Consider the following 24,318-nt stretch of genomic DNA (forward strand, 5'->3'; position numbering starts at 1 on the left):
AAAGATCTCCACGACCCAGATAGTCATGATGATGTGATCACTCACCTAGAGCCAGATATCCTGAATGTGAAGTCAAGTGGGCCTTAGAAAGCATCACTACCAACAAAGCTAGTGGAGGTGATGGAATTCCAATTGAGCTGTTTCAAATCCTGAAAGATGATGCTGTGAAAGTGCTATACTCAATATACCATCAAATTTGGAAAACCCAGCAGTGGCCACAGGACTGGAAAAGGTCAGTTTTCATTCCAATCCCAAAGAAAGGCAATGCCAAAGATTGCTCAAACTACCACACAACTACACTCATCTTACATGCTAGTAAAGTAATGCTCAAGAGTTTCCAAGCCAGGCTTCAGCAATACATGAACCGTGAACTCCCTGATGTTCAAGCTGGTTTTAGAAAAGGCAGAGGAACCAGAGATCAAATTGCCAACATCCGCTGGATCATGGAAAAAGCAAGAGAGTTCCAGAAAAACATCTATTTCTGCTTTATTGACTATGCCAAAGCCTTTGACTGTGTGGATCACAATAAACTGTGGAAAATTCTGAAAGAGATGGGAATACCAGACCACCTGACCTGCCTCTTGAGAAACCTATATGCAGGTCAGGAAGCAACAGTTAGAACTGGACATGGAACAACAGACTGCTTCCAAATAGGAAAAGGAGTATGTCAAGTCTGTATATTGTCACCCTGCTTATTTAACTTATATGCAGAGTACATCATGAGAAACGCTGGACTGGAAGAAGCACAAGCTGGAATCAAGATTGCTGGGAGAAATATCAATAACCCCAGATATGCAGATGACACTACCCTAATGGCAGAAAGTGAAGAGGAACTAAAAAGCCTCTTGATGAAAGTGAAAGAGGTGTGCGAAAAAGGTTGGCCTAAAGCTCAACATTCAGAAAACGAAGATCATGGCATCTGGTCCCATCACTTCATGGGAATTAGATGCGGAAACAGTGGAAACAGTGTCAGACTTTATTTTAGGGGGCTCCAGAATCACTGCAGATGGTGACTGCAGCCATGAAATTAAAAGACGCCTACTCCTTGGAAGAAAAGTTATGACCAACCTAGATAGCATATTCAAAAGCAGAGATATTACTTTGCCGACTAAGGTCCGTCTAGTCAAGGCTATGGTTTTTCCTGTGGTTTGTATGGATGTGCTAGTTGGACTGTGAAGAAGGCTGAGTGCTGAATATTTGATGCTTTTGAACTGTGGTGTTGAAGAAGACTCTTGAGAGTCCCTTGGACTGCAAAGAGATCCAACCAGTCTATTCTGAAGGTGATCATCCCTGGAATTTCTTTGGAGGGAATGATGCTAAAGCTCAAACTCCAGTACTTTGGCTACCTCATTAGAAGTGTTGAGTCATTGGAAAAACCTCTGATGCTCGCAGGGATTCGGGGCAGGAGGAGAAGGGGACGACCGTGGATGAGATTACTGGATGGCATCACGGACTCAATAGATATGAGTCTGTGTGAACTCCAGGAGTTGGTGATGGACAGGGAGGCCTGGCGTGCTGCGATTCATGGGGTTGCAAAGAGTTGGACATGACTGAGCGATTGAACTGAACTTATCTGAGCTGCAGTCAGCTCCCAGTCTTGTTTTTGTTGACTGTATAAGAGCTTCTGCATCTTTGGCTGCAAAGAATATAACTCATTTGATTTCGGTGTTTACCATCTGGTGATGTCCATGTGTAAAGTCTTCTCTTGTGTTGTTGGAAGAGGTTGTTTGCAATACCAGTGCGTTCTCTTGGCAAAACTCTTACTAGCCATTGCCCTGCTTCATTCTGTATTCCAAGGCCAAATTTGCCTGTTACTCCTGGTGTTTCTTGACTTCTACTTTTGCATTCCAGTCCCCTATAATGAAAAGGACATCTTTTTTGGGTGTTAGTTCTTAAAGGTCTTGTAGATCTTTATTGAACCGTTCAGCTTCATCTTCTTCAGCGTTTCTGGTTGGGGCATAGACTTGGATTACTGTGATATTGAATGGTTTGCCTTGGAAACGAACAGAGATCATTCTTTCATTTTTGAGATTGCATCCAAGTACTGCATTTCGGACTCTTGTTGACCATGATGGCTACTCCATTTCTTCTAAGGGATTCCTGCCTACAGTAGTAGGTATAATGGTCATCTGAGTTAAATTCACCCATTCCAGTCCATTTTAGTTCACTGATTCCTAGAATGTTGACGTTCACTCTTGCCATCTCCTCTTTGACCACTTCCAGTTTGCCTGGATTCATGGACCTAACATTCCAGGTTCCTATGCAATATTGCCCTTTCCAACATCGGACCTTGGCTTCTATCACCAGTCACTTCCACAACTGGGTATTGTTTTTGCTTTGGCTCCATCCCTTCATTCTTTCTGGAGTTATTTCTCCACTGATCTCCAGTAGCTTATTGGGCACCTACCAACCTGGGAAGTTCCTCTTTAATGCTATCATTTTGCCTTTTCATAGTGTTCATGGGGTTCTGAAGGCAAGAATACTGAAGTGGTTTGCCATTCCCTTCTCCAGTGGACCACATTCTTTCAGACCTCTCCACCATGACCCGCCCATCTTGGGTGGCTCCACAGGGCATGGCTTGATTTCGTTGAGTTAGACAAGGCTGTGGCCCTAGTGTGATTAGAATGACTAGTTTTCTGTGATTATGGTTTCAGTGTGTCTGCCCTCTGATGCCCTCTTGCAACACCTATCATCTTACTTGGGTTTCTCTTTCCTTGGACATGGGGCATCTCTTCACAGCTGCTCCAGCACTGAACACATTTTTTGAATTATACATACATTTTCTACATTTACTGAGAAATCTGTAAGTAAATATCTTGAATACATTGTAAACATGTGATTTCCATATTTATCTTTATTCCTATATCAGACTATCTCATGTTACAGCACTACAATTCTTTTGGGGCATATAAATCGTAACTCCAACTCCTTAGACTTGTCCTTTTCATCAGTAAGCAAGTAACGAATTCTCTGAACTCATGATTGTTCAAAAAACTGCCTTAGAATTAAAAAGTCATATCTTAAATAAAATATCTGTTAATCACTGATCTCTAAACATTTTTTTTATGTGTTTTCATTTTCAGAGGGCGATTATTTATCATTTCTACCAAAGCAGGATCTCTTGGAATTAATCTGGTAGCTGCTAATCGAGTGATTATATTTGATGCTTCTTGGAATCCATCTTATGACATCCAGAGTATATTCAGAGTTTATCGCTTTGGACAAACTAAACCTGTCTATGTATATAGGTTCTTAGCTCAGGTGGGCTTGTAATTTATATTCTCTTTTTCATATTGAAAGATTGGGTGAAACTGACAATATTTTTGAAATTCAGACTATACATGCATTGTAGAGAGACAAACAAAGTTGAAAATATCATTCCTGTTCTTAAAGCAATATAAGTTAATTTTTACCTCTCATGATTTTCTATTTTGTAGTTTGTCCAGGTCTCTAATTTCTCAGATTGAGATGAATTTGCATGAATATACAGATTTAGCAATTTCATGCTAGTTGAAGAAAGTTAAACATTTATAATTCTTTTACTTACTATGCATAGAAAAGCCAGTAACTAAATCTAATTTGCTTATAGATGTGAAGGTCAAATGATCATTGTTTTCAGTGGCACTAGATGATCTCTTAGTTGAAGAGTGTGGTTAAATAAGAAGAAACAATGTATTATAATAACAAAGAATCATTACAAAGAATATTTAATATTTCTAGTCAAGAATATTAATTTCCTGTAAATATAAACTCAGGTATTAAGAAACAGAAACTGAAATTTAAGGAAAGGAAATGAAATCAAAGAAGTGGATGTAGTTCAATGTTATATAGGTTTATAGAATCAAGTTGCCCTTTTAACTGTTACATCTTCTTTGGGAACAGATGCTACCTTGTCTACCATCCTCCAAATCTGGGCTTCTCAACCAGAGACTGGGTTTTATTGGTAGATCTTTGGTCATACATAAGAGTACATAATATAGTTTGTAAACTACACTGTAAACTCTTTCCTGTTATTTAAGAGCTCCTTTACATTCTACTTCAGAATGTTATATAGAATATATAATAGATATGGCATTGTAGTTATTAATTTTTTGTTCTGAAGTTATAGAAAGTAAGTCTGTACATAAAGTCAGTTTATAGTGATTGTTGAGAGCATGTTATATTCCACTGAAAAAGAATTAAACTGTCCTGTTGGGTTCTTACATCAATAACCCCCTAAAGTTTGATTTCATGTACTCTTATTCTGTTTACCTTGGTATCTGACTGCTCTCGTTCTTTCACCAAGTATGGAAATATATAAAGCAATACATTAATGCATATTGGTCAGAAATTTTAGGATTATTACCAGTAATATCGTTTTATTTCTCATCAACATAAACTACTCTGAACAGAAAATAAAATCTCATGAATTAAGCAACATTGCTCATAAAATTTGCTTCATGGCAGTATATTGCTATCAAGTTTTGCTATTTCATATAAATCAATAACTATATATTTCTTCTTGAATAAGTTTCATGTTTATAAAATTTGTGTATTGTTCATTCTTTTTTATGAAGGGAACCATGGAAGATAAGATTTATGATCGGCAAGTAACTAAGCAGTCACTGTCTTTTCGAGTTGTTGATCAACAGCAAGTTGAACGTCATTTTACCATGAATGAGCTGACTGAACTTTATACCTTTGAGCCAGACTTGTTAGATGACCCTAATTCAGAAAAGAAGAAGAAAAGGGATACTCCCATGCTGCCAAAGGTAAACATCGTAGAATATTAGCTTAAAAAAAAGCTTAATAGAGATCAAGGAAATTTTATTACTACTGTGAAAGTTATTCATCTGACTAAGGCTATGTTTCAGAATTTTTCAAAGAGAATAAAATTGTATTTAAATGAGAGATCAGTTCTCCACATAGTACCACAAAAGATAGTGTAATCTGAAATACATATTTTATGCCAAATAAAAAATTCAGCCCTGCAGAAAAGGATTTCTGAGTAGAAACCTTAAAGACATAGTATGGTTCTCTTTTAATAATCTTTAGTAGAGGGCATACATAATTTTAATAATTATATATGAGATTTAATTGTCTCTTCCTTAGCATTTTTTGTTGTCATATAGCAATTAAGAATCAGCAAATAAGTGTCTCTTACTTGTATTTTTCACTGTCATAACACACGACTTTCATACTTGGAAAAGAGACCTGTCTCATTTTATAGGTGGAGAAACTTAGTGTCAGAGGCATTCAATGACTTGCCTAGTTTTCAGCTAATAAGTGACAAAGCCAGGAACAGTATCTACATCTCTTTTCTGGTCCACTGTTCTTAGATAAGAGCCTGTTATACACAAGAGAAAATCATATGTGTTATATGTATTTAAACCTGGCTCAGACAGTAAAGCATCTGTCTACAGTGAGGGAGATCCAGGTTCGATCCCTGGGTCAGGAAGATACCCTGGAGAAGGAAATGGCAACCCAGTCTAGTACTATTGCCTGGAAAATCCCATGGCTGGAGGAGCCTGATAGACTACAGTCCATGAGGTCTCAAAGAGTCAGACACGACTGAGCAACTTCACTCACACTCAGTCACTCACTCACTCAAACCTATTCTGATTATCTAAAATGTCATTTTAGGGGGGATTATTAGGGGAGGTTCTTTTCCTATTGTCTTGGTTTCAAATTTAAGCATGTAAAGTTCCATGTAGCTGTTAAGAGAATTGGGAAAGCAGCTAACAGGTTACAGTGTCACTTTACCAAAGTCACTTCAATCATTTGTTAAAAAAAAAAAAAAAGGCAAATACTCAACAGTATCTTAGTTCTTCATATGACTTGACCAGTTTCATTTTAAAAGGTAATAGGAATAAATATTTCAAATGTTAATATAAATCAGTGATTTCTTCAGTTAATTCTCAGTGTATATATCAGTTAAAATAACATGAATATTAAACATTTAGGAAAATTTTAGTGACCTTTGTCTATATTAACAAATATTTTTTGTCTTTTTTTTTTGAATGGCCAAGTTGTACAGCATGTGGGACCTTAGTTCCCCAACCAGGGATCGAATCCATGCTCCCTGCAGTGGGAGCATGGAGTCTTAACCACTGGACAGCCAGGGTAGTCCCAATATTTTGTTTTTCTAATCAGTGAGCTGTTTTTCCACTTAAAGTTCACTGATGGAGCATTTAGGAAAGAGTTTTTATGACAGTCTCTATCAAATCTCTTTGATAATAGCTTAGGGCCTCATGGGCTTCCTTGGTGACTCAGGTGGTAACAAGTCCGCCTGCAGTGCAGGAGACCCACTTTCAGTCCCTGGGTCAGATAGGTCCCCTGGAGAAGGAAATGGCAACCCACTCAAGTATTCTTGCCTGGAGAATTCCATGGACAGAGGAACCTGGTGGGCTACAGTCCATGGGTTGCAAAGAGTGGGACACTACTGAGCGACTTTGACTTGACTTCACTTTGCTTAGGGCCACATGAAGGTTAAATCTATCATTTTTTTAATACTTTAAAGAATCATTTCAATTTCCATGTTATAGTATATTAAATTGATAGCGGTTTGGCTTCCTTTGTTAATTATATAACAGAATGTGAGTAGGGATCTTGAATAGTCTTTGGAAAATTTTCTGTGTACAAACAGGTTTGTATATCTTTAAAAACACACAAACTCAAATGGACTCATACCATACACACTCTTTTGCAACTTGCTCTTTTCACCTAGATGTTTCTTGCAGATCTTTCCATATTGGTACATACACCTTTACTTAAAAAAAAAATTGCATAGTGTGTACTTGCCTTGTTTTATTTAACTTATATCCCTTTTCTGTCAGGTACGTAATTTTGTGTGACAAAGAGTATTCTTTTAAGGACTTGCACATATTTATGTTTATAATTTTAAAGCTAGTGAAGTTTCCCTTTTCAGTTGACTTCATGTTTAATTAGCATTTTTCCTAAAATTACACTTAAACTCTTAAGTTTTTTGAGAAATAGCCCATGATTAGCAGTATTTCTCATAGGAAGCCACTATTCCAATTTGTAAAGGGATAGTTGCTTTGAAATTATTTGTTATGTGGTAAATTTCTGATTGTAGGAAATCTGTTTAATTTGATAAACATTTACTGATAATTTGATGACTTTGTAGTACATGGGGAGGGTGTATTTAAACGGACAAGACAAGAAAGAAATGCTATTTAATTGTTATAGGATGTCTGGAAAGAAACCATCTGTTTTATAACTTGGCATGCTGAGTTGTGAAAGGTGTCATGTTTTTTCATCTACATTTTACTTACTGTGTTTTGTTTTTAGTGGCATGACCCTTTGCCCAAGAAAAAAAAGTAATGCTACTTTGATGCAAAGTGCTTCAACTCTCCCATGGCTCTTCCCAAGGGAAAATAATAGTTAACTTACTGGGTTTCATACTCTACTAAATAATTTAGTTCAGATTATTTTTCTTAGTCTAGCAGCAACTAAAAAGTTGATAGTGATGTTTTCATTTCTCTAGATGAGGAAATTAAGGCTTGGAGAGAATTATGTAACTTATCCAAGTTTACTCACCTAATTAGTACTAAAGCTGGTCTTCAAGTCTGCCCAACTCAAAAACATATCCTTTAATCATTACACTTTATTGCCCCCAAATCAAGATTAAAAAGTTAATTCTAAGTACAAGAAACAAGGAAGAGGACCTGGGATTCCCAGAATTGAATGATATTTAGAATGCTTTATTTTATTTTAAATAAAGCTGGATTTTAAAATATAGAATGCTTTCACAGTCAGTACCAATATGTCATACAACTATTGTTAACATTGTATAATATAACCAGTTTAACTCATGGCTTGCAAAATAGTAAATTACTCATTTACATATATGGCCTTCAAGTTTACAAAGGCTTTTCTCATGCATATTCATTATCTTGGGAAACTGAAGCTTAGAGAGTCTTTGATTACCTCAGGATACATGGGCAATAAGTGTCAGAGCTAGAACTTGAACACAGTAGTTTTCAAATTGTATTCCAAGGAGCCCCAGAAGATTTACAGAGGTGTTCCAGGGCTACACCATGGCTAAGCGAGTAGGGAAAGGCCAGACAGGCAGCACTCTAAGCCCTATGCCTCATTTCAGAGTCCCTCCCCTTTTATTGCTTTTATATATTTGGCTGCCACATAAGATTTTATTTAAAGAGAGGATGTTTTTTAGTTTAAAAAAAGCTTTGGAAAAGTTTTTTAAAACTGTACCATATTATGATGGCTTGCTATCACAGTAACTAAGACTTGTCAGGGATCTGAAAGGAAATATAATAAGATGTATATATGATTTACCTGAAGGAAATGATAGTCTACTTGGGGAGAAAAAGTAACATTCTTAAAAGCAAAAGTGCTGATGTGACTGGTACTGAATGTATTTGGTTTAAAAATGAAGGGGAAAGCATTCGGGTAAAGTTTAATGGAAAAAAAAATTAGACTGATTGGCCTATAAATGATGGTTAATATTTAATTGCATTAGGTAAGAATAAGGAATGAATGTGGGATGAAACATTTGGGGTGAAAGTAAAGGTAAGAATTTAAGTGCCAGACTCAAGATATGATGAAGAAATTGACCAGATGAGTTGAAATTGGATAGATAAAGGTAGGGTCAGCTTATGGAGAACCATTAAAGGCAAACAGGCATTTGGATTTAAAATATCATTCACTATAAGTTCATGGATGGGGTTTTATATGATGAATGTGGGCTTTTGGAAAGTCAGTGTGGCATTAGAATGCAGGATGAGGACTTATAATACGGTGATGATTGTGGAGTTAAACAGACATTTCAGGTAAATGATGGGACTCAGTTACTGATGATTGACTGTAGCTTTTGGTAGACTGTGAAAAAGCTTTAACCTAAATAATGAAGCTTATTCATTAATTAGTTAAAATCTTTGCAAGTATCTGCAACATGCCAATCATTATGCTGGTTAGTAAGGATACATTGATAAATAAGACTAGGTTCCTGCTCCCAAGGAGTCTACAGTTTAATAAGCATTTTTTTTTGCTTGTTTGTTTAGTCACTGAGTCGTGTCTGACTGTTCTTGCAGCCCCATGGACTATAGCCCGCCAGGCTCTTCTGCCCATGGGACTTCCCAGGCAAGAATTCTGGAGTGGGTTGCCATTTCTTTCTCCAGGGGATCTTCCCGACCCAGAGATAGAACCCTCATCTCCTGCATTGCAGTCTCATTCTTTACTGCTGAGTCCCCAGGAAGCCCCTAATAAGCATATCTTCACATAAAGAAAATATTTATGTATTATATATTGTATATACATATATTTATTATTTATTATATATAATAAACATATATTTATGTTATACATATGTAATAAATATCTATTTATATATTATACATACAAATATATATATATTTATTTATATATTGGGGCTTCCCTGGTTAGATGGTAAAGTGTCTGCCTGCAATGTGGGAGACCTGGGTTCGATCCCTGGGTGGGAAAGATCCCCTGGAGAAGGAAATGGCAACCCACTCCAGTACTCTTGCCTGGAAAATCCCATGAACAGAGGAGTTCATGGGGTTGCAGAGAGTTGGACACGACTGAGCGACTTCACTTTCACAATAAAAATTATGGATCCTGTAATAGAAATCTGTATAGGCACCCTGTACCATCCATTTCAAAGGATGGAGTATTCAGTTCTTTCTTGGAAAAGTTGGGGATGGGGAGTTGACATTAGGAGGACTTCAACTGATATTGAAAATAGACGTGGTCGCTGTTTGCATTGCTGTGAGGGCAAAAGATGAAGGCCTTTCAAGAGGATGAGCAGGAAAAAACAAACACGTGCATAAATCAGCATTGCAAATTTCAGGAACATCAGGTAGTTAAAAATAAATGGAGTGTAAAGAGAGAGTAGTATAAAGTAAGGGTGGTCATGGGAAGAGGTGAGAGAAAAGACTGGAAAGGAGGATGGGACTCAGATCAAAGAAGTTAAGAGAGTTTGGACATTGTGTTACAGGCTGTGGGACCCATTTAATAATTCTAAACAAAAGACCAACATCAAATTTTCATTTAAGAAAAATCATTTTGGGTGTCAGTGTGCAGGATGGATAGGAGAAAAGAAAATGAATGTTAATGTGTAAAATAGATAGCTAGTGGGAAGTTGTGGTATAGCACACAGAGACCAGCCTGGTGCTCTGTGACAATCTAGAGCAGCGGGATGGGGTGGGAAGTGGGAGGGAGGTTCAAGAGGGAGGAGACATGTGTATACCTATGGCTGATTTATGTTGAGGCATGGCAGAAACTGACACAACATTGTAAAGCAGTTGTCCTCCAATTAAAAACAAATAAATTTTAGAAAAAGAAAAAAAAAAGGATGTTAAGATACTTGTTACCGTGCAGTGATCCAGATGAGAGAGTTAATGTAGGCCTGAAGTAAGGTGGTAGCAATGGGGGTAGAGAAGTACCAGGCATAATGTGGTTACTCAATAAATGTTAACTTTGTTCTGTGGGCTTGTATTTTGAATTTCATTTAACTTTGTGCACTACTGTTTGGTTTTCATTTCCTTTAACAGGATTTTGAAAATTACTCCTCTCTGAACTGGGTACAAATAGGTGTTTTTTATATTTGCAGTAGTGTTTGAACCTGCTCTTATTAAAAACATTTCAAAGTTGGTTCCTACTATATTATAGTACAATTGCAAACACCTGTCTTTATATATATCTGTCTTTATATATATATATATATATATATATTTTTTTTTTTAGGATGAAAGACTACTAAAAATGATACATTTTCATTTCCCCTTCAAATTGCTATTATCTAACTGATGATTAAATTGCATGCCTTTTTGAGTTAACTTTTCTTTGTCCTTTGGTAGTTCTGTAAGTGGTCACTTTCAACTTACTTGATATGGGATTATTACATCTCTTTCTGCCTCTTCACTTCCTCTTAGTCAATAATAACTCCTTTTCTGTATTTCTGTTCTTGTTTACTTTCTTTTACTTCTTCACTTTCTAATTAGATTTACTATTTCAGTTTATTAACCACCAGATTTTTTCTTGTCTTTTTATCTCTGCAGTTCTTTAAAGGCAAGAACTGTATTTTCTCCTTTCATTTATAGTGAATAAAACAGTATTAATACTTTCATATGGTCTTTTTTTGAAACTCTAGTCACCTTTATAGTGATATTTAACTATATTTTTATTATTCCATATTGATCCATATATTGTTGAAAATCTGTGTTAGAATTTGCCTTAACTTTTGCAAGCAGTAAAAATGAAATGAAGCAGATGTGTGAAAGGAGGAAAATTAGAGCTTTAATTCATGTCTTCAGTTCTATATTCAATCAGCTATCTTAGCTCTATTCATCACCTCATCCCATGGATTATATTCTATTAAATACCCTGATTGATTTATTGCTGTTGTTGGTACTGCTGCTTTTTCCTTTTTGAAATATAATGGTCTTGTAGTTCTGTGGAACCATTTTTTAAATATATTGATTTTAGAGTCTACTGTGTCATGTCTACCAATGCATTTCTTAAGTTGTTCAGAGTAATAGTGTTCCTCAGACATTTTGCAACTTCATAATGATCTAAACCTATAAATCCTTTAACACAAGTTTCTAGTGATAAAGATTTGTTCACTGATTCTTTTTTTTTAATTTATTTTTTAATTGGAGGAAAATAGTTTTACAATGTTGTGTTGATTGATTCTTAACTGTTTGTTTTTGAATATCAAAGTAATATCTGACCTCTGTAAATGTTTATGTAAATTATATTAGGGGAAAGTACCTTTCCTGGTAATAAACTTATGAATTATATAGATATCAGAAATTAAAAATCTTGATTAAGGTCATATTTCATAATATTCTTCAGTGGGTATACAGCCTAAGCTCTGTACCCTTTATTAAGAAAACAAAGACAGTAAAACTGGCATAGAAAATTTTTTTGCACTTCCCTTTTCCAGCATTTGCTACCTATGTCTTTTTAAATATGGACTGCATGTTGATAATTATAGGGAAAATAAAATGAGTATTTAAAGTAAAGTACTGAAAGTGAGGCTTTACTTCCTCTACGCTGGTGTTGTGTACAATTTTCTCCCTTTGTCTTTAGTCCTTTATTCAAGTTTTAATAGCTCAAAGCATAGTTTTCTGAACAGAGATGTTATTGTGCAGTTTTATCAGCCAGCAGATGGTAATATAAGGTTTTACCTTAGTCATTTCTAACATTAGAGAGAAATATACTCTATTAAAATAATTTGATGTGAAGTGTAAAATAGCTAATTTACTGATTTCAGGAACTTGCTTGAATTTACCCTTTGAGAATAAAGGTTCAAAAGGACCCATTTAATTGTAGAGCAAGTATTAGTAACCTGTAGCTTATTAACCACATGTATGCACATGAATGCAGTTTTTGTTGACATGTACCTCTATGGGATCTTCCCAGGTGGCACTAGTGGTAAAGAAGCTACCTGCCAATGCAGGAGACATAATGAGATGCAGGTTTGATCCCTGGGTGGGGAAGAGCCCCTGGAGGAGGGCATCATGGCAGCCCACTCCAGTGTTGTTTCCTGGAGAATCCCATGGACAGAGGAGCCTTGTGGGCTACAGTCCATAGGTTTGCAAAGAGTCAGACACAACTGAAGCAATGTAGCACACGTGCACATACCTCTAAGGAGCCATGTTCATAATTAGCACATATGTGAGCTTTGATGTCATTATCTCCTACTTTGCTGCCTCTTTGATCACAAGTGTAATATGTTTCTTATTTAATACAGCAAATTTTAATATTTTTTCTATATTTGTATTCACTGGCATAAGATTATTATTATTCATCTGTATAAGAACAGACAACCAAAAATCATAATAAACTATAGAAAAATTGTTGTAATTTTACCATTTCTTTGTAGGTTGTAATAGTCTCCCACTCAGTGTTTGCTGGGATAGTTGATGCCCAGTAAAAAGAGCAAATGGTTAAAGCCCCGTCCCTTTTGCAAGTAATGTGCCAATCACCCTTTTGGGGTGTAATTTTAGGCAAGCCGCATATGTTTTCCAAGCCCTGCTTCCCTTAAGAAAGTAAGAAAATAGTAGTACATGCCTCACAGAAGAGATAATCCATGTCAAGCTCTCTGCCTAGCACATAGTAAGCGCTCAAATGTTAGCTGCTATTTTTGCTTCTATAATTGTCATTAATAATGCCATTATACTGGTTCATTTTTCTGAAACAAGTATAGACTTAAATTTTTGGAATTTTAGAGGAGTCATATGAGATTTTGATCCTTAAAAGATTTAGCTTGACATATGACAGATCAGTAGAAGACTAAAAACATTTAGAGAGCAGAGGCAATAATCTCAGCTAGACTGCAGAAGAGATGAGTATTTGAGGCTTTAACTCCCCTAGAGATCAGTTATAATCAAGAAGAGATTATATAATAATATTTAATTACTAAACACTGATAATCACATCCCATGATGTTATCATGCATTTGACTATAAACTATTACTCTTAACACTCAAGGATTTTTCCCCCCTAAATAATACATACAACTTTAAAGGAATTGTCTACCTTATAGCCAACTGTGACAGTGTAGTAGTAATTTTTAAAAATGAAGGTATGTTTCTAGTATTCTTTTACTAATACAAACTACAAAATAAATCCATGTTAATAGACCGATCATTTTTTTTTTTTTTGAATAGTGCTGCTTTGTATCCTACTTTCACCTTATAACAAGAAAAACTAAGGAGCCAAAGTCAACCAGCATTTTAGGGGAAACATTTGGATTAAAGAGATCATGATACCAATGATGTCCCTAAATGGCAACCTCCCTACTCTAGTAAGCTGTCTTACAAATCACTACAAATGGAAACATCAACAACTTACTGGCACAGTTGAGGGTGGAATGTGAAATTCCATTGGAAGTGAAGGGTGGGGATTGGAGGCAAACTTCCAGAAATGTCTCCTTTTGAAGCACTAGAAATACCTACCACTATGGGTTTCCCTGTAGCTCAATTGGTAAAGAATCTGCCTGCAGTGCAGGAGAGCCGGGTTCGATCCCTGGGTTGGGAAGATCCCCTAGAGAAGGAAATGGCAACCCACTCCAGTATCCTTGCCTGGAAAATCCCATGGACAGAAGAGCCTGGTGGGCTGCAGTCCATGGGGTCGCAAAGAGTCGGGCACAACCGAGTGACTAACACTAACACTATGGATCATGGAAATTCTGAAATTGAAAATGCCAGATTTGCATCTAGTAAATGTGAATTAAGTGGTATAACCTCTTTGGATTTATATACAAGTTAAAAGATACATCTGTTCTCTCTAGGTTATGTGCTTCTTACTAGCCTATGTGGGCAGGGATTGTATCAGTGTATCTTTATCACTGTATCCCCAGTACCTGGCATAATACTTAGCACATAGCATGTATTCAATAAAAGTGTGACAATGAACAAATACATTTTTGTCCTAAGCTAAGGCAGTGGTTGACATGCCTTGAACTAACCTGCATCAGAATCGCCTGACAGCTTGATAAAAATGCAGATTCCTGGCTTATCCAAGACTGACTGAATCAGGGACTTCCCTGGTGGTCCAGTGGTTAAGACTTTCTACTTCCATTGTAGGGGTACAGGTTCGATCCCTGGTGGGTGAACTATGCTTCCACCTGCCATGTGGCACATCTCTCCCCAACTCCACCACCACCACAAAAAAGCCAATGGTCAGACTTCCCTGGTAATACAGTGGATAAGAATCTGCCTTGCAGTGCAGGTGACACTGGTTGGATCCCTGGTCAGGAAGATTACACATGCCTCAGGCAGCTAGGCCCATGCGCTCTAGGGCCCACGAGCCACAACTACTGAAGCCTGTGTGCCTATGGCCTGTGCTCTGCAACAAGAGAAGCCACTGCAATGAGAAGCCCGTGCACCACAACTAGAGAAAAGCCCACAGGCAGGCAGTGGCTAGTGCAACCAAAAGTAAATACTTTTTTTTTAAGCCAATGGTCAAGACTTACTAAATCAATTTCTGAGTGTTGAACCTGTATTTTTAACAAGGTCCACTGCTGTTGTGAGTACAAGGTATATAGGAGTATGATTCACCTAGTTATTAGCAGCTAAACTTTTGATTTAAGAAAATAAAAAACAGTAAAAATGTTTATTGAGTGTTTTTATGCCAAGTACTATTTTTTTAAATAAAAATTTGACTTTTATTATTGCTTCCAATGTCAATTAAACATGGGAATTTTGAAAATAGGTTGAGCACAATTTTTACGTAAATCATCAAAAACAAAGGCATTTTAATCTGATGGCTGGCATTTTTAAAAGGCATTCCTTCCCCTCCTACCGACTAAGGAAAAAGTCCTTCCACTACTAGATCAGGGGCAGTGTTTCTGAACTTGCGACATTTGCCCTTAATTTAGTTAAAAGTGAGAACAAATTAATTCACGGTTCCTTAATTCCAAACAAAGAAGTGAAGCAGGCTGGTGACTATTTAATGCCTAGATCTAGGTTGGAATTTTTTAAAATTAGGCAGAAGGTGGGTGTGTGTTCATCTAATCTGTCTTAAAGAGCCTGAGTTATTCCCAGCTTTCAGAAATTATGAAAGAAGCGAGTGAAAACACAGTTTAAACCCTCTATTCATAGGATAAGAGGAGGGAGGGAGGAAGCTGACTTTTATTCACATCCCCAAAATGTATTCTGTACCTATTATGTGCCAGGCACTGTTCAACATCCTGGGGTTACAGCAACACATAAAGCAGACAAAAAGCCCTGCTCTTATGAAGCTTCCATTGCAGTGTGAGTGGGGAGAGAGAGATGATAAAGAAGGTATTAATAAAGACATATGGAGAAGGAAATGGCAACCCACTCCAGTATTTCTGCCTGGAGAATCCCATGGACAGAGGAGCCTGGCAGGCTACAGTCCATGGGGTTGCAAGAGTTGGACACGACTTAGCATCTAAACCACCACCGATAAATACATAAAATGTAAAGTATGACAGTGATCAATGCTATGAGAAGAAAAATAGGTACATGGTTCTGAAATGTGGATATTTGAGCATATGTCAGAGTTTTTATTTATTTTTTATTGAAGTATAGTTGATTTACAGTATTAGTTTCAGGTGCACAGAGTAGTGATTGAGAGATATATACACACACACACATATATGCACACACACACACACACATACGTATACATATTCCTTTTCAGATTTTTTTCACTTGTAGGATAGATTATTATAAAATATTGAGTATAGTTCCCTGTGATATACAGTAGATCCTTGTTGGTTACCTATTTTGTATATAGTTATCTATATATGTTAAACCCAGTCTCCTAATTTATCCCTTCCCTGGTCCCCCTTTCCACTTTGGTAAACATGTTTGTGTTTTAAGTCTTTGAGTCTCCTTCTGTTTTGTAAACAAGTTCATTTGTATCATTTTTTTTTTAGATTCCACAAATAAGTGGTATATATTTGTCTTTCTCTGCCTGGCTTAGTTCACTTAGTATAATCTCTAGCTCCTTCCATGTTGCTGCAAATAGCATTACTTCATTCTTTTTATGGCTGAATAATATTCGTGTGTGTGTGTGTGTGTGTGTGTGTGACATCTTTATCCATTCATCTGTCAGTGAATGTTTAGGTTGCTTCCATGTCTTCGCTGTTGTGAACAGTGCTGCAGTGAACATTAGGGTGTGTGTATCTTTTCGAATTATGGTTTTCTCTCCCGGAGTGGAATTGCAGGATCATATGACAGCTCCATTTTTAGTTTTTTAAGGAATATCCATACTGTTCTTCATAGGAACTGTACCAGTTTACATTCCCATCAACAGTATAGGAGAGTTTCTTCTTCTCCACATCCTCTCCAGCATTTATTGTTTGCGGATTGTTTGATGATAGCCATTCTAACCAGTGTTAGGTGATACCTCATTGTAATTTTGATTTGCATTTTTCTAGTAATTAGCAGTGTTGAGCATCTTTTCATGTGCTTTTTGGCTATCTGTATGTCTTCTTTGGAGAATGTTTATTTAGAACTTTTGCTTATTTTTTGATTAAGTTGTTTGTTTTTTGATGTTGAGCTATATAAGCTGTTTGTATATTTTGGAGATTAATACCTTGTTGGTTGCATCATTTGCAAGTATTTTCTCCCTGTCTGTATGTTGTCTTCATTTTGTTTATGGTTTCCTTTGCTGTGCAAAAGCTTCTAAGTTTAATTAGGTCCCATTTGTTTCATTGTTATTTCCGTTGCTCTCAGAGACAAATCCAAAAAGATGTTGCTCTGATTTCTGTCAAAGAGTGTCCTGCCTGTATTTACCTCTAGGAGTTTTATAGCATCTGGTCTTAACATTTAAGCCATTAATCCATTTTGAGTGCATTGTGCATAGTGTTAGAGAATGTTCTAATTTCATTCTTTAAACACATAGTTGTCCAGTTTTCCCAGCAGCAACGTACTGTATTAAGGGCTTTACTAGCATTGAATTCTTATAGCCATCTTACAAAGCTGGTAGAGTTTATTTCTGTTTATAGGTGATGAAATTATGACAGAGAGAAGTGGTTTCACCTGCATTTGATCTCAGTGTAGTGACTCTAGACCCCATACCCTTTAACTACCACACTCTGCTGTGCTACATATGTTACATAAGTAAGCTTGTGAAAATATAGTGAATTGGGGCACTCTACATTGATAGGACATCACACTTCTTTTATCCTTCTTTTTTATATCCAGCTTTTTCCCATTGAGATACAATTGATATATAAATTTATGTTAGTTTCAGATGTACAACATAATGATTTGATATATGTGTATATTGCAGAATGATCACTGCAATAAGTCTAGTTAACATCCATTATCGCACATAGTTAGATTTTTTGAAGAGACGTTTTAAGATCTTCTCTCCTAGCAACTTTCAAATATACAATACAGTATTATTAACTATGTCCTTTTATACACTTCATGAGGTTCTAACAGCAAGTATAGTGGAGTGGTTTGCCATTCCCTCCTCCATTGGATCACATTTTGCTAGAACTCTCCACTATGGCTCATCCATCTCGGCTGGCCCTACACTGTCAGTTCAGTTGCTCAGTCATGTCCGACTCTTTGCGACCCCATGAAACGCAGCACGCCAGGCCTCCCTGTCCATCACCAACTGCTGGACTCTACCCAGACCCATATCCATTGAGTCAGTGATGCTATCCAACCATCTTATCCTCTGTCGTCCCCTATTCCTGCTGCCCTCAATCTTTCCCAGCATCAGGATCTTTTCAAATGAGTTAGCTCTTCCCGTCAGGTGGCCAAAGTACTGGAGTTTCAGCTTTAGCATCATTCCTTCCAAAGAAATCCCAGGGCTGATCTCCTTCAGAATGGACTGGTTGGATCTCCTTGCAGTCCAAGGGACTCTCAAGAGTCTTCTCCAACACCACAGTTCAAAAGCATCAATTCTTCGGCGCTCAGCTTTCTTTATAGTCCAACTCTCACATCTATACATGACTACTGGAAAAACCATAGCCTTGACTAGACAGACCTTTGTTGGCAAAGTAATGTCTCTCCTTTTGAATGTGCTATCTAGGTTGGTCATAACTTTCCTTCCAAGGAGTAAGCGTCTTTTAATTTCATGGCTGTAGTCACCATCTGCAGTGATTTTGGAGCCCCTCAAAATAAAGACAGCCACTGTTTCCACTGTTTTCCAATCTATTTGCCAAGAAGTGATGGGACCAGATGCCATGATCTTCGTTTCCTGAATGTTGAGCTTTAAGCCAACTTTTTCACTCTCCTCTTTCACTTTCATCAAGAGGCTCTTTAGTTCTTCACTTTCTGCTGTAAGGGTGGTGTCATCTGCATATCTGAGGTTATTGATATTTCTCCCAGCAATCTTGATTCCAGCTTGTGCTTCTTCCAGCCCAGCGTTTCTCATAATGTACTCTGCATGTAAGTTAAATAAGCAGGGTGACTGTATACAGCCGTTACATACTCCTTTTCCTATTTGGAACCAGTCCGTTGTTCCATGTCCAGTTCTAACTGTTGCTTCCTGACCTGCATACAAGTTTCTCAAGAGGCAGGTCAGGTGGTCTGGTATTCTCATCTCTTGAAGAATTTTCCACAGTTTATTGTGATCCACACAGTCAAAGGCTTTGACATAAGTCAATAAAACAGAAATAGATGTTTTTCTGGAACTCTCACACCATCGTGATTATCTGGGTCGTGAAGATCTTTCTTGTACAGTTCTTCTGTGTATTCTTGCCACCTCTTCTTAATATCTTCTGCTTCTGTTCGGTCCATACAATTTCTGTCCTTTATGTCCTTTCATGCCCATCTTTGCATGAAATGTTCCCTTGGTGTCTCTAATTTTCTTGAAGAGATCTCTAGTCTTTCCCATTCTGTTGTTTTCCTCTATTTCTTTGCATTGATGGCTGAGGAAGGCTTTCTTATCTCTCCGTACTATTCTTTGGAATTCTGCATTCAGATGCTTATATCTTTCCTTTTCTCCTTTGCTTTTCGCTTCTCTTCTTTTCACAGCTATTTGTAAGGCCTCCTCAGACAGCCATTTTGCTTTTTGGCATTTCTTTTTCTTGGGGATGGTCTTTTTTTTTTTTTTAATTTTTTTTTACTTTACAATACTTTATTGGTTTTGCCATACATTGACATGAATCCACCACAGGTGTACATGGGTTCCCAACCCTGAACCCCCCTCCCACCACCCTCCCCATATCCTCTCTCTGGGTCATCCCAGTGCACCAGCCCCAAGCATCCTGTATCGAACCTAGACTAGTGATTCGTTTCTTACATGATAGTATACATGTTTCAATGCCATTCTCCCAAATCATCCCACCCTCTCCCTCTCCTACAGAGTCCAAAAGTCTGTTCTTTACATCTATGTCTCTTTTGCTGTCCTGGGGATGGTCTTGATTCCTGTCTCCTGTACAGTGTCATGGACCTCCATCCATAGTTCATCAGGCACTCTTGTCTATCAGATCTAGTCCCTTAAATCTATTTCTCACTTCCACTATATATTCATAAGGGATTTGATTTAGGTCATACCTGAATGGTCTAGTGGTTTTCCCCACTTTCTTCAATTTAAGTCTGAATTTGGCAATAAGGAGTTCATGATCTCAGCCACAGTCAGCTCCTGGTCTTGTTTTGCTGACTGTATAGAGCTTCTCCATCTTTGGCTGCAAAGAATATAAGGAATCTGATTTCTGTGTGGACCATCTGGTGATGTCCATGTGTAGAGTCTTCTCTTGTGTTGTTGGAAGAGGGTGTTTGCTATGACCAGTGCGTTCTCTTGGAAGAACTCTATTAGCCTTTGCCCTTCTTCATTCTGTACTCCAAGACCAAATTTGCCTGTTACTCCAGGTGTTCCTTGACTTCCTACTTTTGCATTCCAGTCCCCTATAATGAAAAGGACATCTCTTTTGGGTGTTAGTTATAGAAGGTCTTGTAGACAGCATGGCCCATTTCTTCATTGAGTTATGTGAGCCCCTTCACCATGACAAGGCAGTGATCCTGATATTAATAAAGCTAGTGGATGAGATGGAATTCCAGTAGAGCTATTCAGAACCCTAAAGGATGATGCTGTCAAGGTGTTGCATTCAATATGTCTGCAAATCTGGAAGACCCAGCTGTGGTCAAAGGGCTGGAAAAGATCAATCCTTATCCCAGTTTCCAGGAAGGGTAATAGTAAAGATTGTGCTAACCATCAGACAATTGCACTCATCTCCCATGCCAGTAAGATCATGCTTAAAATCTTGCACACTAGGCTTTAGCATTACATGAACCAAGAAATTCCAGATTTTCAAACTGGGTTTAGAACAGGAAGAGGAACCAGACATCAAATTGCTAACATTTACTGGATCATAGAGAAAGCAAGGGAATTACAGAAAAACATCTGCCTCTCCTTCATCAACTGCATCAACTAAAGCCTTTGACTCTGTTGATCATAACAAACTGTGGAAAGCTCTTAAACAGATGGGAATTCCAGACCGTCTTACCTATCTCCTTAGAGACCTGTATGTGAGTCAAGAAGCAGTAGTTAAAACCCTGTATGGGACAACTGATTGGTTCAAGATTGAGAAAGGTATACAACAGGTCTGTCTGCTGTCACCCTGTTTGTATAACCTATATGCTGAGCACATCATGAGAAATACACGGCTGGATGAGTTACAAGCTAGAATCAAGATAGGTGGGAGAAAAATCAACAACCTCAGATATTGCAGATGATACCACTCTAATGGCAGAAAGGGAAGAGGAATTAAAGAGCCTTTTGATTAGGTTGAAGGAGGAAAGTGAAAGAGCTGGCTTAAAACTAAATATTAAAAAAACTAAGATCATGGCATCTGGCCCCATTACTTCATGACAAATAGAAGGGGAAAGGTGGAAGTAGTGACGTATTTCTTCTTCTTGGGCTCTAAAATCACTGCAAATGGTGACAACAGCCATGAAATCAGAAGATGATTGCTTCTTGGCAGGAAAGGCATGACAAACCTAGACAGTATGTTGAAAAGCAGAGACATTGTTCTGCCAATGAAAGTTGGCATAGTCACGGAAGGTTATGGTCTTCTCATTGGTCATGTATGGTTGTGAGAGCTGGGCCATAAAGAAGGCAGAATGCCAAAGAATCGATGCCTTAGAAGTGTGGTGCTTGAGAAGACTCCTGAGAGTCCCTGGGACAGCAAGGAGATCGAACTAGTCAATCTTAAGAAAAATCAACCATGAATACTCTGTGGAAAGAGTGATGCTGAACCTGATGCTCCAGTATTTTGGTAATCTGATGTGAATAGCCGACTCATTGGAAAAGTTCCTGATGCTGGGAAAGATTGAAGACAGAAGAAGAAGAGGGCGTCAGAGGATGAGATGGCTGGATGGCATCACCGATCAATGGACATAAACTTGGGCAAACTTTGGGAGATGGTGAGGACAGGGAGGCCTGGCCTGCTGCAGTCCATGGGGTTGCAAAGATTCAGACACAACTGGGCCACTGAACAAGAGCAGCAACATTATTAACTGTAGCCAATACACTGTACAGTATATCACCAGAACTTACTCAGCAGCTTATAACTGTAAATGTGTACCCTTTGGCAAACATCTCTCCATTTCACATACACTTCAGCTTCTTGTAGCCATCACTCTACTCTATTTCTATAATTTCAGCTTTTTTATATTCCACATAAAGTGAGGTTGTACAATATTTTTCTTTCTCAGTTAGCATATTTTTTATAGCATATTTCACTTAGCATAATGACTTCACCACCCATCCATGTTGTTACAAATGGCAGGATTTTCTTTTTTTTGTTCAGCAATATTCAGTTGTGTGCACCATTGTATGTACCCATTTTCTTTATTCATTCATCCATGGATTATACTTAGGTTGTTTCTATGTCTTGGCTGTTATAAGCAATGCTGCATTAATGTTGGATTTGCAAATATCTTTTTGAGTTAGTATTTTAGTTTTCTTTGGATAAATACCCAGGAGTGAAATTGCTGGATCATATATATGGTAGTTTTATTTTTAATTTTTTCAGGACACTCCATAGTGTTATCCATAGTGGTTGCACCAATTTACTTCTCACCAACAGTGCACAAGGGTTCCTTTTTCTCTACTTCTTCACCTTTCTTCTTAGTACTGTGAATTTATGGAAAGGCATTTGCAGTGTTATAGAGGTGTGTAAGAAGCACAAGCTGGAATCAAGATTGCCTGGAGAAATATCAATAACTTCAGATATGCAGATGACACCACCCTTATGGCAGAAAGTGAAGAGGAACTAAAAAGCCTCTTGATGAAAGTGAAAGAGGCGAGTGAAAAAGTTGGCTTAAAGCTCAACATTCAGAAAACGAACATCATGGCATCTGGCCCCATCACTTCATGGGAAATAGATGGGGAAATAGTGAAAACGGTGTCAGACCTTAATTTTGGGGGCTCCAAAATCACTGCAGGTGATGACTGCAGCTATGAAATTAAAAGACGTTTACTCCTTGGAAGGAAAGTTATGACCAACCTAGATAGCATATTGAAAAGCAGAGACATTACTTTGCCAACAAAGGTCCGTCTAGTCAAGGTTATGGTTTTTCCAGTGGTCGTGTATGGATGTGAGAGTTGGACTGTGAAGAAAGCTGAGCGCCGAAAAATTGTTGCTTTTGAACTGTGGTGTTGGAGAAGACTCTTGTGAGTCCCTTGGACTGCATGGAGATCCAACCAATCCATTCTGAAGGAGATCAGCCCTGGGTGTTCTTTGGAAAGACTGATGTTGAAGCTGAAACTCCAGTACTTGGGCCACCTCATGCGAAGAGTTGACTCATTGGAAAAGACTGATGCTGGGAGGGATTGGGGGCAGGAGGAGAAGGGGTCGACAGAGGATGAGATGGCTGGATGGCATCATTGACTCGATGGACGTGAGTTTGAGTGAACTCCGGGAGATGGTGATGGCCAGGGAGGCCTGGCATGCTGCAATTCATGGAGTCGCAAAGAGTTGGACACGACTGAGTGAACTGAACTGAACTTAGAGGTGTGTAGTAGTGGAGAGTATATATTTTATCTTTTAGTTACTGCAAAATCCTAAAGTGGCACAGCTAATTCCAATCCTCCTTAATTATCTTTGATGCTGAATATATTGATCTTCAGTACTGAGTCACTATAGCATGGTGGTTAAGGTCAAGAGCTCTCAGGCAAGACTGAGGTTTGAATCTTGACCATATCAAGTTACTTGACTTCTCTGTGCCTCATTTTCTTGATCTGTCATTCTGGGAAATTAGTATCCACTATAAAAAACTCATTTGCTCCATTTTTATTTGCATCTCCTTCTGAGACTGTTTCAGAGAAGGCAGTGGCAACCCACTCCAGTACTCTTGCCTGGAAAATCCCATGGACGGAGGAGCCTGGCAGACTGCAGTCCATGGGGTCACAAAGGGTCAGACACTACTGAGCGACTTCACTTTCTGAGACTTATTACACTTTCAGCTTCCATATCTTTTAGCTTTTCTTTTGCATTTCCTATTTCTTTATCCTTTCCTGCTATCTTCTGTGAAAGTGTCTCAGTATGATCTCCTAGCTAAGTTAGTCTTCAGCTGTACTTCTCCTGATACTTAAACTATCCATTGAGTTATTTATTTCAATGATTATTTTTTATCTGAAATACTTCATTTGACACTTTTAAGATATGTTTTATTTCAATTTTGTATTGCTAATATCTTCCCTTATCATGCCTACTCTGAATTATTTTTTTAATAACTCTGCCTCAGGTGGCATATGATGCCCATTTTGTCACCCTCGTGATGTTGCGCACACACGTGTATCTCTCTAAGTTCCTGGACTACATGTTTCATTTTACCTTCTGTAGTTTCTCCTGTAGGTTGATTGTCAGGAAGGGAACCAGCACCCCATGCTGAA

The 24,318-nt window shown here is 37.8% G+C and overlaps 1 protein-coding gene across 7 annotated transcripts in view; it reads left to right on the forward strand.

Annotated features, from left to right (window-relative positions):
• The window catches only part of ATRX (ATRX chromatin remodeler), a 293,493-nt gene that overhangs the window by 250,823 nt on the left and 18,352 nt on the right, over positions 1 to 24,318 (forward strand). For all 7 annotated transcript variants that reach the window (XM_040265641.1, XM_040265643.1, XM_040265642.1 and 4 more), the window contains 2 exons: positions 3,084 to 3,261; positions 4,557 to 4,751. In XM_040265641.1, the coding sequence (XP_040121575.1) occupies positions 3,084 to 3,261; positions 4,557 to 4,751 (373 nt within the window). The remainder of the gene's footprint in view (positions 1 to 3,083; positions 3,262 to 4,556; positions 4,752 to 24,318) is intronic.

This window comes from Oryx dammah, unplaced genomic scaffold (assembly GCF_014754425.2).
Source record: "Oryx dammah isolate SB20612 unplaced genomic scaffold, SCBI_Odam_1.1 HiC_scaffold_23, whole genome shotgun sequence".
NCBI lineage: Eukaryota > Metazoa > Chordata > Mammalia > Artiodactyla > Bovidae > Oryx > Oryx dammah.